This window comes from Apiospora aurea (assembly GCF_038362705.1).
Source record: "Apiospora aurea strain CBS 24483 chromosome Unknown utg000005l_segment0_segment0, whole genome shotgun sequence".
NCBI classification, from domain to species: Eukaryota; Fungi; Ascomycota; class Sordariomycetes; order Amphisphaeriales; family Apiosporaceae; genus Apiospora; species Apiospora aurea.
In genome coordinates, this window is record NW_027117392.1 from 1,572,783 (window position 1) to 1,586,296 (window position 13,514).

At 53.6% G+C, this 13,514-nt stretch overlaps 6 protein-coding genes across 6 annotated transcripts; 2 read left to right on the forward strand and 4 right to left on the reverse strand.

Annotated features, from left to right (window-relative positions):
* Positions 1-554: 554 nt before the first annotated feature.
* PG986_007065 (vacuolar transporter chaperone 4) lies at positions 555-3,170 on the reverse strand (the record flags this gene model as incomplete). The annotated part of the gene is given in 4 exon segments (XM_066843287.1): positions 555-845; positions 910-2,523; positions 2,590-2,931; positions 2,943-3,170. The coding sequence occupies 4 exon segments, from the start codon at positions 3,168-3,170 to the stop codon at positions 555-557; spliced, it is 2,475 nt and encodes an 824-aa protein (XP_066699399.1).
* Positions 3,171-4,691: 1,521 nt separating this feature from the next.
* PG986_007066 (ribosome biogenesis regulatory protein) lies at positions 4,692-5,305 on the reverse strand (the record flags this gene model as incomplete). Its single annotated transcript, XM_066843288.1, has 2 exons — positions 4,692-5,047; positions 5,134-5,305. The coding sequence occupies 2 exons, from the start codon at positions 5,303-5,305 to the stop codon at positions 4,692-4,694; spliced, it is 528 nt and encodes a 175-aa protein (XP_066699400.1).
* Positions 5,306-5,739: 434 nt separating this feature from the next.
* On the forward strand, positions 5,740-7,199 carry PG986_007067 (mitochondrial 37S ribosomal protein mS29; the record flags this gene model as incomplete). Its single annotated transcript, XM_066843289.1, has 2 exons — positions 5,740-6,367; positions 6,418-7,199. 2 exons carry the CDS (start codon positions 5,740-5,742, stop codon positions 7,197-7,199), a joined length of 1,410 nt encoding a protein of 469 aa, XP_066699401.1.
* A 641-nt stretch (positions 7,200-7,840) lies between these two features.
* On the forward strand, positions 7,841-8,926 carry PG986_007068 (ankyrin repeat containing protein; the record flags this gene model as incomplete). The annotated part of the gene is made up of 2 exons (XM_066843290.1): positions 7,841-8,060; positions 8,151-8,926. The coding sequence occupies 2 exons, from the start codon at positions 7,841-7,843 to the stop codon at positions 8,924-8,926; spliced, it is 996 nt and encodes a 331-aa protein (XP_066699402.1).
* Positions 8,927-9,194: 268 nt separating this feature from the next.
* On the reverse strand, positions 9,195-10,537 carry PG986_007069 (triacylglycerol lipase; the record flags this gene model as incomplete). The annotated part of the gene is made up of 4 exons (XM_066843291.1): positions 9,195-9,764; positions 9,818-9,867; positions 9,939-10,046; positions 10,165-10,537. The coding sequence occupies 4 exons, from the start codon at positions 10,535-10,537 to the stop codon at positions 9,195-9,197; spliced, it is 1,101 nt and encodes a 366-aa protein (XP_066699403.1).
* Positions 10,538-11,265: 728 nt separating this feature from the next.
* PG986_007070 (G-protein coupled receptor) lies at positions 11,266-12,973 on the reverse strand (the record flags this gene model as incomplete). Its single annotated transcript, XM_066843292.1, has 3 exons — positions 11,266-11,994; positions 12,058-12,258; positions 12,314-12,973. The coding sequence occupies 3 exons, from the start codon at positions 12,971-12,973 to the stop codon at positions 11,266-11,268; spliced, it is 1,590 nt and encodes a 529-aa protein (XP_066699404.1).
* Positions 12,974-13,514: the final 541 nt, after the last annotated feature.

Here is a 13,514-nt window from a genome sequence, read left to right on the forward strand (position 1 = left end):
GGTCGTCTACTCGGCAGAGCAATACTCTCCGAGACATGGCCCAAGACATCTGGAGGGGCCCATCCGCGCAACGCTCTCTTTTTTGTGTCGCCTGCCCGACCCCATACTTCGCCCGTCAGCATGCTAGCTTGCAACGCGGAATCTTATTAGTACCCTGTCTAAATGCCACTAGTAAAGGACTCACCTCGTCCCTTGGTGTGATGCTGACTGCCTCCATATATTCATTCCCCCATTGGCACCACAACACACCGCGATACAGCTGCCAAAGATCCAGAGCAGCACAAGCCCTTCCTGCCGCTTCCGTGTAACGGCGCTTTGTATTTGGTATAATCGGAACATTAGAAATTGACCACACGCGGACCGCTTCGATTGATATATATATACAGCCTATAGCAGAAGGTGCTATTTACATGACTTTAAATGACTGCCGTGGAGGTAGGTACCTGGTTTACAATGAATAATGCCCTCAGCAGATGCTTAGCCCCATATTCCGCAAGAAATGCTTCCTTATCCAATCTCATGGCTGTCCAAGGCAACACTACAAACTGGCCATCTCAGAACCGCTTACCACATCTCTCGTTCCCTGCCCTCGAACAAAAGTTCAGGCCCACCGCGATGAACAAGGACACGCAGAGAACACTCGGCCCCCACTTGTCGTAGAACTTGGCTGCCTTCCGCTCTCGGATGGCGCCGCTTCTGTACAGGTAGATGGCCACCGAGTAGCAAAGAGCAAGGATGGCGAGGACAGTAAAGACACCGGCCACGATGAAGGAAACGAGGCTAGGCTTCGTCCCAAAGTTCAGCAAGGTCACGGCGATGGTGCCGATATAGATCGAAAACTCAAGCTACGCCGTATTGTTAGTCTCGTCCTGCCAGGGGAGGTATCGGGAAAAAGTTGAGTGTGCTTACCCATCCCAGGAATGTCCTCTCAGCCGCAAAATACACCTTGGGCTCTACTCGAACTGGCACGTAGATCTTCTTCCCCTTTGGTGCCTTCACCTTCTTCGTTGAAACAACTTGATCTCCGAAGAACATCTGCTGGCGGTTGCTAACCGGCACCGTGGTCCCTTGAGGGTGCGGGACGATAGTTTTGAGCACTGTCCAGGTGCCTTGGCCTGCCGCTCTTGCATACTTCTTTCCAAGAGCCGAGTAGTATGTCCAGCCGCCGACTCTCCTCGACTCCTCCAAAGCGTCATCTAGATCCGACTCCTCGTCCTCTGAGTCGTATAAAGGATAGTCCGCATCTGCAGTTGCGTGATTTGCCGTCTGGTCTTCGAGATCAGCAACAGCAGCAGCAACAGCCTGGTCCCTTGTGCTTGACTCTCCATTGGTATGATCGCCGCGCGCACCGTTGTGTCCGGCCTCATCATCTGAATCGTAATCATCATCGTCGTCGGCATCTGATGTTGATCCGCTGGCAGAGGAATGGTTCGGCCGGCGGATGCCGAAATCCTTGCTGGCTGGTTTGCGGATGTCGACGTCCATCTGGGGCATCCAGTAAGGCAAGAGCTTGATACGATCGGGGAACAAGGATGCACATCCATGAATGAACTTGGAGAACTTGGGTACAGCCTCCACGAGGTGGCTCGCAATCAGTTCCCGCACCCATTCCGGAGGTTCTTGCCCGTGCTGCGTCTGTAGCTTCACTTCCAGGACAGCATAGGGGAACCTAACAATATCCTTGGCCGGAAGTTGAGAGAAAGGGTAATCAATGCCGATATCCGTTCGCCTCCAGTTTTTGCCAGCTCGAGCCACGCCGTCCAGATTATCTTCTCGGACCATCGAAAGTTCCGTGTCAAGGGAAATACGGACTCGGGCGTCAGCCGGGAGCTGGAAAGCAGTCCTGTTATAGAACGATCGGCAGACTGGCTTATATCCTTTCTTTAGAACAGAGTACTGCACCTCCTGCGCCAAACGCTCTTCTTCCGCGATCTGCTTCTCCTGCTTCTTACCCTCTTTACGGGCTTTCTCGAACAGAGCAGCCGGTAGAAGATCTCCTCGCATATACGAGTTTACATTTTTCTCCTTTACGTTAAAACGGGCTTTGACGGATTGCTCTCCGGTCCAATCTTCGCGATGCGTCTTTCTCTCCACGAAGATCTGGTCGTTTTGCATACCGCCATACCATCGTAATCGTATGGCCTCGGCACCCTCGGTCTTTTTCAGTCGACCTTCATAGAGATCCCATTTCTCGGGGTTGTCGTAGTAAATAGAGGTAATGGCCGAGTCAGCCTGCTCGAATTCCTTCTTAGCGTTGAAGACAAGAACCGGAAGATGCTTCAAGATGATAAGCTTCAACTCGGTGACATTATCCGGATGGACCCAATATTTGGTTGTCTGTCGAACGAAACTGGCCTGACTGCCGCCGGCAGAACTGTCACCCTTGACGGGGTTGCCTCTGGTGCGAACGTTGTCGTACATCTTCGAGAGTTTGACAACATCACGGTCATAGTCCTCGCGGTAGAAAGGCTTTGACTTGAGCCTCGTCTCCCATACAGGTTTGAGATACCAACCAGTCATTTTCTAGATGGGAAGAGTTGTTAGCCAGAGCTTGGTACTCCCACGAAGGCAGGGGAGCGGTAGACTCACATCGTGCTTCTTGATGATCTTATAGAACGCCGTGTAGTTGATCTGTACGAACTTGGCGAGATCGTGGACATCGGCAATAATGTCGCTGATGAACTCCTCCCGCGCGACAAACTCTTCCTCGGCAGGGCCTTGCTCATTCGGGCCGCGATCGTGCATTCTCTTGACCAGGCTGTCGACCTCCTTCTCTTCCCACATTATACGGCGCTGAATTTCGGAGGTCTTGACCTGGGTTTTGTTGTAGACTTTCTCGAGTTCCTCGTCGAGCCTCTGGAGAAACCTGGCCTCGTCATTCTCTGTCCACTCCTGCTCCGGGGCCTTCTGCTTGTTCTTGTGCTTGCTTGGCTTCGAGGGACCAGAGGCGGAATCGTCTCCGACCGGGGGCCGGAAGCCTTCTTGAGCTGCTCCTTTAAGTCATCGTAGTCGACGTAATACCACTGATACTCCGAGATGACACTCGTGCGAAGCTGTTCTCCGAACTTCATGACGATGAGACCTGGCTTGGCGCGCCAACTAGGATGGAGACCGTGGCGTGTTGAGATCCAAGATTTCTTCTGTGTTTGGAGGTCTTCTATAATCAGCATGGGAGACCATATGTAGTAGCGGAAAGAGACATTTATGGCAGATGCAGCAGATGAGTTGACATGGATGGGGAGCAGAGTGGAAAGGAAAGAAAAGAAGAAGAAGAAAAAAATCAACAACAATGACGAAGGTAGGTGGCTCCCGTACTCGCAGGAATATGTTGATTGGCTTAGCAACCGACAAACAAGAAGTGCCCTGCGCTCAGGTATGGCGCTGGTAAGCCTTCATAAATGCGACAAGCGAAGACTGGTGTAGGTGTAGGTGGGTTTGGTTTATACTAGACATACCTCCGTCTCTGTGTTTTGTTTGAGGCTTGCAAAACAACAACCCGATTGGAGAGAGCTCGACGGGATAGCTAGCCAACGAGCCTGCGCGATACTTAATCCAAAGATGTTTTCTTTCCTTTTTTTTTCTTTTTTTTTCTGCTTCTCTGACCCTCTCAACTCTCACGGGCAGCGGCAGAGGCTCGTAGGTGAGAAAGGATTAGACAATAGGGTTGATAGCAAATAGGCAAGGACGCCGAGTGAGGTGCATCAACAAAAGACAAGCTTCTGTTTGCATGGCGGTTTGTAGTCCGGGCAGTCCAAGCAGCAACCATCGATGGAGCGTTCCCCACTGTGACGGAGCTCGTGGGCTTTTGCTCGGGCTGCTGCAGGGCTTCCAGGGCCATTGGCCAATTCAAGCCGCCTATTGCAGCACGTGTCTGCCAGTGAGCCCCCCACTAATCCACTGAGAGTGACGTTGCTAGGCCCCTTCAGTACTTGTAAACCAGCATGCGAACATCCACTCGCGCTAACGGAATTCTTACTGCATCCCCGGTACGGCTACAGCAGCAGTCTCCAGCAGTTCTCGTCCGGCATATCGTATCGAGTCAAAAATCTTTGGAGTTGATCATCGATGTTGTCTTCGGTAATTGGTTTGGATATCAAGTCGCCGGGTGCTAGTTAACACAGCCCCGCCGACAGCCTAACACAATAAGAGAAGTATGTACGGAGTAGATTCAGGCATATGTGCTGAAAGTATACCTAGGTAGACTGCCTAGGTATTGCCTGATAGGAAATGACTGGGCGATATAGATATAGCCTTGGTATGGCCAATCGTACAGAGCGCTCAACCCCCACATTCTAGGTAAATATATCTACTAGGATAGCACATGTCACCCTCACATAGACTTCGTTATGGACTGAACTATGTACATACATGTCAGATGGGCCGTATCCGAGTCCTTAACATCTTTGACAATTGTTATACCGTGCATACGCCGCTTAAGCGGTCAAGTGGTTCGTTTCCGCCATACAGAGAGATCAGACAAAACAATCACTTTGGATTTTGGATGACCAAGCCATAAGCTTGACAGAGTGTTTGTCATCTGTGGTGTTTCAATTTTCCATCCTGTGAACCTAACGCCCTCAATGCAGTCCCAGAACGCCAGCCCTGGAGGGCGATGAATACGTAACGACGAAACGCAGCAGCAGGCGAAAGCAACAGCTTCAGAGACCATCGCCAGAACACACGGGGCCACCCTAAACCTTTCTCTTCTTCTTCTTCTGCTTCTGCTTGTCTTCCGCTTCCCTCTCCGACTTCTCGGTGACTTCGGTAACCCAGTCGTCCGGCACCACTCCCTCCTTGCGCTTGCCCTTGTAGCCCCAAGTCTTCTCCCATTCGCCTTTGTCCTCGTTGAAGGTTCGGCTCTTTTCGCGCCTTTGCTCGCGCGTCTTGGGCTTGATGCCCTTGCGGTCGGCGAACTGCTGCCACTTGGTCTTCTCCTTTTGCGCCGGGATGGGCTTCTCTCTCGGTAAACGAGTGGAAACTTGTGGTAACGTGAGCAGCACACCGGCTGGGGTAGATGATAGCGGGAGAGTGGTGAGCATTTGGTTGACTAAAGCTCGGGGTCAGTACAACGTTGCGCGGGTCAAATCTGATTCCTTCCATCGAGGCAGGCGGAAAGGAAAGATTGTCACATACTCAAAGCTTGGGCGCCATCTCGTGCAGTCGCTGCTAGGCGCTCCTCGAGATCTCCGGACGAAGTTGAAGGCGGTAGAGGGTTGGGGTCATTCGCAAGGAGGAGACCGAGATCGAAGGTATAAGGTGTCGGCTTGTCGACGCTGATGTCCAACTTGGGTTTTGTGGCGGCCATGGTGGAGGAGTTGGGGGGTGATGTAGATTGAAGTTGCACGCAGCAGCACTGGTTGTTACGAGATCTTCAGCACCGGGCGCCTCAACTTTGCGATCCCGGAAATTTTGTAAGTTCAAACTTTCTGTCCCACTACAGCTGATATGATAAGCCTAGCGCGCGCTGATAGTCGGCCGATAAGCCACCTGCAGCTATCAGTGTACTGTTGGAAATGTTAGGTACCTTTTCAATTGCTGTACCTAATTGTCCGGTACGCTTTGCGCCGGAAGCCCCATTCTTCCGGTACCGATACAGGCCGGCGGGCGCTGTGCCAGTCCCCAATGAGCTTCCCAGAATTTTGGGACTGGGGTTGGATCGACCTAAGCTCAATTGATTGAACGATCAAGCTCAGAATTTCTTGAAGGTCGCAAAGACGGCGTTCAAGTCACCACGACACAATGGCGACGGCGAATTGCTGGCGCTGCCTTGGGCGCCCGTCTACACAACGACTACTGGCCCCTTCCTCGCTTGCATCCTTCAGGGCTCCCACCTCGGTGGCCGCCTTCACGACCTCGGCCACACTCCTCGCCAAGGATGACAACAGCTTTTCTATGAAGGGCCATATCCGCTCCGGAAAGCGGCTGGTACTGGGAAAGAAGAAGAAGGGCAAGACGGACAGGTCAAAGCCCCCGGGACCCGGCGAACGAAAGGCCTTCCGTAAGCGCATACAGCTGAGCAACGACAATGCCCTCAAGGTCACGGGCTTGCCCGAATTAGAGGCCCAGAAATTGGTCGATCCCGCTGCCGTCGGCCAGATAGTCAGCCTGCCGTCAGATCTCGTCGATCAGCTCAGGACCGCCGAGGCATTCAAGCCGACTCAGAACTGGGGACTATTCCGAAGCCCGCATATGCTCGTTCGGAAAGATACCGTCGACTTCCTAGGGGATTTAACTAAACGAGTTGGGAACAAGGAGACTGTACGAACCGTCATCGATGGCGAGCGCAGTGTTGGAAAGAGCATGCTGGGTCTGCAGACGATGGCCGCGGGTTTCATGAACAAGATGGTTGTTATCAACATCCCCGAAGGTCAGCAACCCCTGTCTCTGCCGTTTGACGCATACTGATACTGGATCCAGCCCAAGATCTTGTCGAAGCACGCACCGACTATTCGCCTATACCGCGAACGACGCCGGAACAGTTCTCGCATCCCACCTACATCCTCAAGCTTATGCAGGCTATTCGTTCTGCCAACGAGGAAATTCTCTCCAAGGAGATTGTCAAGTTGGAGCACATCCATCTTCCTGTTTCCGTTTCTCGCAACTCGTCCCTCGCTTCTCTTGCCAGCGCAACCAAGGAACCCGAGTTCGCCTGGCCTATCTTCCATGCGCTGTGGCAGGAACTGCTCCAGCCCGGCCGGCCACCCATTATGTTCACGCTGGATGGTCTGAGCCACATTATGCGCATTAGCGACTACCGCAGCCCGTCTTTCAACCTGATCCACAGCCACGACCTTGCTCTCATCAGGCTGTTTGTGGAGGCCTTGGGTGGTAAGACTTACTTCCCCAACGGCGCAGCCATCGTTGGTGTGACGACAAAGGGCAACTCGCTCAAGGTCAAGTCCATGGACAAGGCGCTTGAACAGGCTGCTGCCGACCAGGCAGGTCTCCCCATTCCGGAGCGGGATGCCTTCTACGCCAAGTACGACGAACGCGTGTTTGAGGCCCTTAAGGGCGTCAAGGTATTTGATGTGAAGAGCATTTCCAAGCTGGAGGCGCGGTCACTCATGGAGTACTGGGCTGCAAGCGGTGTCTTGAGGATGAGAGTCGACGAGAGGACCGTCAGTGAGAAATGGACACTCGCTGGAAACGGCGTTCTGGGCGAGCTGGAGAGAGCCAGCCTCTATGTGTCCAGGCTGTAAAATAGCGTAGACGGATTGCATAACGCTATCATGTATTATTGTAAATACACACGAATGTATAGATCTATGAATGTACAACAAAAAGCCATCAGCCCCATGCAAAATTGACCAGGATATGATCTATTGCGACTAATAGTGGACAATGCTCAAAGTACAAATAGGAGTCAAGCAAAGCAACCCCTAGCCCTTTCCTAGCCAAGTTCTGCCAGCCTTGCCTTTCCACATGCAAACCATGGCCGAGAATTCAATAACATCCCTTTGGGACATTTACTGCCTTGTAGTCAGTTGACAATAAGGCACCAGATCTTGTCAAGACGCTTCATGCCAATTGTTGCACCGTGGAAGTTTTGTATTGACGTATTCAATATTCAGCACATGATCTACAGACAAGAGTGAGAATTGTAGGAGCATTCACGTTCCATTGTGAATATATAATAGAATATAACCATGGCACTGCCCAGTCCACTGTATATAGCATCCTACGGTCGCCGACCGATCCATCCTAACCAACTCTTCTCAAATACCAAAGCTGTCTGATACCTCAAACTCAAATATACTTTGAACAAACCGGTTTGATATTTCATCAACCGTTACCGATGTCCTGATCGCTCACCCCCTTTTTCGCTCGATCGACCATTACCATGGCCCATTACTTCGCGGATGACTACGCAAGTGACGAGGAGAAGGCCCGTCTTTTCCAACACGGCAGCAACGGCGCAGTCGTGGACATGATCACGCTCGTAAAGGAGCTAGCAGAAAGACAAGGCGTCACCACCGTGGACGTGATTGTCCGGGTCCAAGACGCCCAGGGGCAGCATCTTGGACACCACTGCGCAAGGGGAGGTACCGCACATTGCCGCGGTAAGATGTCATGAATACACCTCCTTATTGAGGCCCCTATACGCTATATTATTGAGTAGTTGCCAACTGACACTTTTGCTGTTGTACTAGCTGCCTTGGTCCGCTGCCTGATGGAGTTCACTTCGTCCCAGAAAACGCTGCAATGGGTCTTTCTCGACGGCAGCGACCGCGCTGGGAACAGTCCATCGATGATCGCTGCCCGGCACGGCCATGCCCTTATGCTCACAACGCTTGCTACGCGCGGGGCGTCTATCCACCTCAGAAATAACGCAAGAGAGGGCATCCTCCACCAAGCAGTGCAGGCGCATTCAACCGAGACTTTGGAGACTGCATTTGCCCTAGGGGCGGAGCCTGACTCTCTTGATGTACAGCATCAGACGCCTCTCCATTACGCCGCGTACTACAACGACCTCGAGGCCTGCAAGATACTCCTCGACAACTTGGCCTGTCCGTCGGCCGTGGACAAGCTGCAGGGATACACCGCTCTACACGTCGCCGCCAAGGCAGGATATGCCGATATCGTCGAGGTCCTCCTAGCTAACGACGCTTACCCCGACGCGGAAACCGAAGAAGGGACCACTGCCCTTCATCTGGCCGCCACCGGGGGCCATCCGGCCGTCGTTGCTCTCCTCCTCGGCAAAGGCGCCAACGTCAATTCCCAAGACTCGATATGCCGCACGCCTCTCCATGCGGCTGCCAGGTCAAAGAAAGAAGGGGCCCTCGGCTGCGTTGAACTGCTCCTCGCTAGCAGCCATGTCAAGCCTGAGCTCAAAGATAGCACATGGAAGACGGCAGAAGAGCTGGCACATGGCCAAGAACACGTCTTGGCTGCCTTCAAGCGCATGGCGAACCTGAACCGTGATTGAGGTGGCAGGGAAGGATGAGAGGAGCCAGGGGGCAGCACTGTATGTGACGGGTCGCCGGAGGATCCATGGATTGTAGATGCAAATCTTCTCAGAGAAGCAAGTAATCAGCCTAGATAAAAAGGTTAAATACGCCAGCAATGCTACGAGAACCATTCGCCTCTGCCCCCCTTTAAGTCATGATTATCCTCGTCGACTCCTCTGGGAAGGCTAATCAGTGAACAACCCCCGCACTCCCTCATATATACACCGCAGCCTCCTGGATAACCCTTCATTTCACACCATGCGCATCCTTCAGGGCCCGGATGGAGTCCTCGTCGTACTCGTGCTTCTGGGGCATGGGCCTCCAGTACATGAACATGTGCGGGCACCCGACGTACCGCTTCATCGTGAGCTTGACGTTACCGGCCTGGACGAGCTTGAAGCCGTAGGCCTCGGCCTCGTCGCGGAGCGGGTCGACGGCGCCGGTGCGGATGAAGGTGTCGCAGAGCCCGCGGAAGTTCTCGGCGTAGAGGGGGCACGTCCACCACTCGGGGACCAGCGCGAGGCGCTCGGGCAGCTTGTCGCGCGGGAAGCAGATCCCGCCGAAGAGGCGGATGCGCGCAAAGGGCAGGACGGGGCCGTCGGCGAACTCGGTGAAGGATGGGTACGGCGACTCGGACGGGTCGTCGTACATCAGACTCTTGTCCGTCCCGGGCACCGTGGCCATGCACAGCTTCAGGGGCACGCCGGCGTCTCGCGCCAGATGCTGCAGCACCAAGCTGATGGTGGCGCCTGCGGAGATGCCTCCCACCGACACCGAGTCTGGGTTGATGTTGTACTTCTCCGCGGAGCTCCGGACCTTTGACTTGTAATTAGTGTCTATCCCGATTCAGATGCCTGGGTAGAACATACCCATTGTACGACAGCCCATCCGTCCTCGATGCCTTTACCCCAAGTTGCCTCTTGGTTTTCCGAGTTAGTAGTGTACGGTATTCGTTCCTGGTAAACCTGTCACGGAGCCCAACAAACGTACCAGGGCAATGCCGATAATTCACGTCCACCACCACAACACCGGCACCATCCCTCATGTTCAGACAGAGGAGTGCATCGGTCGTCAGGTCGCCTAGCACATGGCCACCTCCTATTGCACGTTGAAATGCGACTTGGTTAGTTGATCCCCTCTATGTAGGCTTTTGGCACACGATTCTTCGTTCGCCTTGCTCAACACCACACACGAATTAAAGTAGGCAATGGCACACCATGAAAGTTGAGATGAACCCCCCAAGGGCCGTCCCCCCACTTGGCCGGATCGGGACGGTAAACCTTGACCGGGATCAGGGCCGCGCCGTCCGTGGAAGCGACCGCGTCGTCGGCGACCCCCTCGTAGCCCGTCGTGTCGGTGCACCAGGGCGGCGCGTAGAGCGAGGGGTTCTTCCGGACGTCCGCGAGGGGCGCCTCGTGCTGGGCGGGCGAGTCCGAGTTGGCGCCCCACACGACGAGCTCGACGGCCTTGGGGTCGTACTGCGCCTGGACGTGCGGCGGGAAGAGGTCCTCGGCCGTCACCTTCTTCCTCGGGGCCAAGGAATCACCATTAGCAGCACTGTCGATGGGCTGGGTGGTGTTGTCGCCCATTGCTCTGTTGCTGGCTCAACGTACGGGGGAAACAATGGGCAAGGTGAACTCAAGTAATGACGGGATGGATTGGTTTCTAATCTGTTGCTAATACGTGGGGGTGGGTTTCACGATATAGATTAAGATTTGCGATGAGTGACCCAAACACAAATCGAAATATATCGAACGACTTATATCTTACATGAGTATTTAAACCTCCCCTAGACGGGCATGATGCAACTGGGAACACTATATGTACCTGCCTACATAATGCACCCTCTGTGGATACTCCCTTTCCCAACCCCGCACTCTCTCGTGCTGGCTCTACCCGACGGCACTGGGGAAGGCAAAGGCGGAGGTTCTTTTTTGTGTGTGTGATACCTGCTTCTCGTTATGCTTTGGTCGGAGGCTGCTCCATCTAACCACCTGTTTGTACTGTACTCTACATCTTGCATGCATCCCATCCTTCAACAGTACTGTAACATCATCAATGACTGGTCCATATCCCGGATAACAGGGCGCGACACTGGGCCGGCCCTCCCTGTCTGTAGTGGTATACCCTCCGACGTGGCCAGCGAGCCAGCAATTGCTACATCCATCCACATGACTCAAAACAGCAAAACCGACCTGACAGCCCCTGCCGTATACCCATCAGCGTTTTGGCTTTCTCTTCTTCTTTCTTCTTTTGTACAAGCGCCTCCGATAGCTCAATACGTCTGGGCGAAAACATGAAACATCCCTACCCGGTGTCACAGGCTGGTCAAGGACGTATCTCGGAGCACGCGCATCGTGCTGCCTGTTACTTCGCTTCCCGAGTCGTCCTTGCCGAGGCCTCGGTTGACACGCCGCTCCAGCTCGACGGCCCGCTCGCGCTCGCGCTCGTCCCTTACGGCGCTGGCAGCAAGGTGGCCGCGAGGGAGGCCCTTGACCCGATCCCTCAAGTTTCTGATCTCTTCTTTCAACGCGGTCGAGCTCGTGGAGAAGAATATGACCGAGTTCCAGACCCCCTGTAGCGGGAGTACGATGCCTGCCGCCAAGTTGATGCCGAAGCTGACCTCGTTCGGGTTGACCAGATCGTGGACGCGATTGATGGAGCTTGGCGTCCAAGTGACCAGCACCGATATCGCAAAGACAAAGGATGTTCGGAGATAGGCCAGCTTGACTGGGTCCATGTTGTTGAACTTGCTGCACCAGCGGGTGTAAGCCTTGCGCAAGTGCGCCCACATCGATTTCTTGGGAACGGGATCGGCCGTAATTCGTGTCACAGTGTGGTACTGGTTCTGCGATGTAGACTGCTCAGGTGTAAGATCCAGTCGGGCTTGTCCCTGGTCCTCTGCAGGCCCGTCAAACCAGTTTATGGCCGTGTGAGATCTACTGGATTGCCCGCTGTTGTTCGGGTTCGGTCGATGGACAGTAGAGGTTTGAGTTACTTCGGTTGTCGCAATGCTACCCATAGTAGCAGCGTTCGAGAACAGTTTCTGGACGCCATTGTAAGTACAACATCCACGGACGAGACGGTCTTGTGCTTTCGGGAAACATACCTTCTCCCCTGAGTCCCGGGGTACGGGCACATTTTCAGCAGGGTTACTAAGCGACAGATTGCGAAGCTGGTTCCGCTGCTTGAAGACGTAGTATCCTACCGCGATGTAGATGCAGGTAGACAAGAGGATGCATACCCATATGGGTAGGTAATAGGTGTATATGCGTAGGTTGCTCCAATCCTTGTCGATCCAACACCATAACTACGAAATGGTCAGTCTAATATACTCTTGGGTTTCGGGCGCCATCACCACGTACCGTTGCGTTTCCGTATACCTGAACTCGGTCTTCTCCGCGCGCTACTAGTAACCATATCGCTGGGATGAAAGGGATGCCGTAGCAGATACAGAAGTACGCCCACCAGTACCCAAGAAAGCTGTTGGGATTAGCAGCGAAGAAAAAGACCATGTAGACATTGACGGCCATAGCGAATGACCACCATGGGTCAGATTGCATGAACCTTGGAGGAGACGAAAGACACATTAGTAAGTCTGCTGTTTCCATTTCATAACCATCTTCTTTCTCTCTTCTTCTTGAAGGGAGAAAGACGCACAGGAAGCTGGCAACATACATCTCAAACATGAAGGCCTGGGTTTGGCATAATGCACTGTCCGCACCGGCCTCGATTCCTGCGTACCCGATAAGACAGGCAATACTGGCGCCTAGATTTGCAAAGGATGCGAAGATGATGAAGGTGTTCGGAACAGTGCGCAAGCGTTTGAATGCGGCGAAGGCGACCAGAATGAGCAAAACCCCGGTAACTGAGAGCGAGGCGCCGACCCTCTCGAAGATGACAATGGTATTTACTTGATCCCGCGACAGACTCGTGGGCTTGAAAGGCCCCTCGGGCTCTGGTGAAATCGGAGCGCCGTAGTTTGGTTCGCTGCTATCCATGGCGGCATCGTCATAGGAGCTCATGCTGTTGTTGGTAGACTCGTGGAGCCGGCTGGGCAGTGACGAGTGACCAGCTCGATTGGGTGTGAAACCGTCAACGAGTCTCTGGTCTGGAAGGATACTATTCCAAGGTTTGAGCGGCACGGTTACAAGATTAGAGCATTGAAGGATTGCCCAAGCTGAACGGCATCGAGCCGAGAAACGTGGGTCGACGACGTCTTTAGTCGGGACGACCCACCATGGAGAACGTGCTTGTGAATCGTCCTGCTGTGGTATAGTGACAATATCTGGAGATTGGGTTGTGTCACGGAGGACAACGTGAGCGCACACGGCGACAGAATGGAACAGAGATGGTGGATCGAAAGGGAGTGGGCGGTGATCAGGCTTGGGAGGCTACCATGTGTCACATGCAGGCATCAGTCAATACAGTCCATAAGTTGGGGGTGGACTTGCAATGCCGAATGGAGAGGATGAAGCAAATATGAGTTGAGATGAGAATAACGAAATGATGGACCGAACTGTCGTGGAATCGTCAGTGGTAGTATGTCAAGGCAAGGAGGAGTGC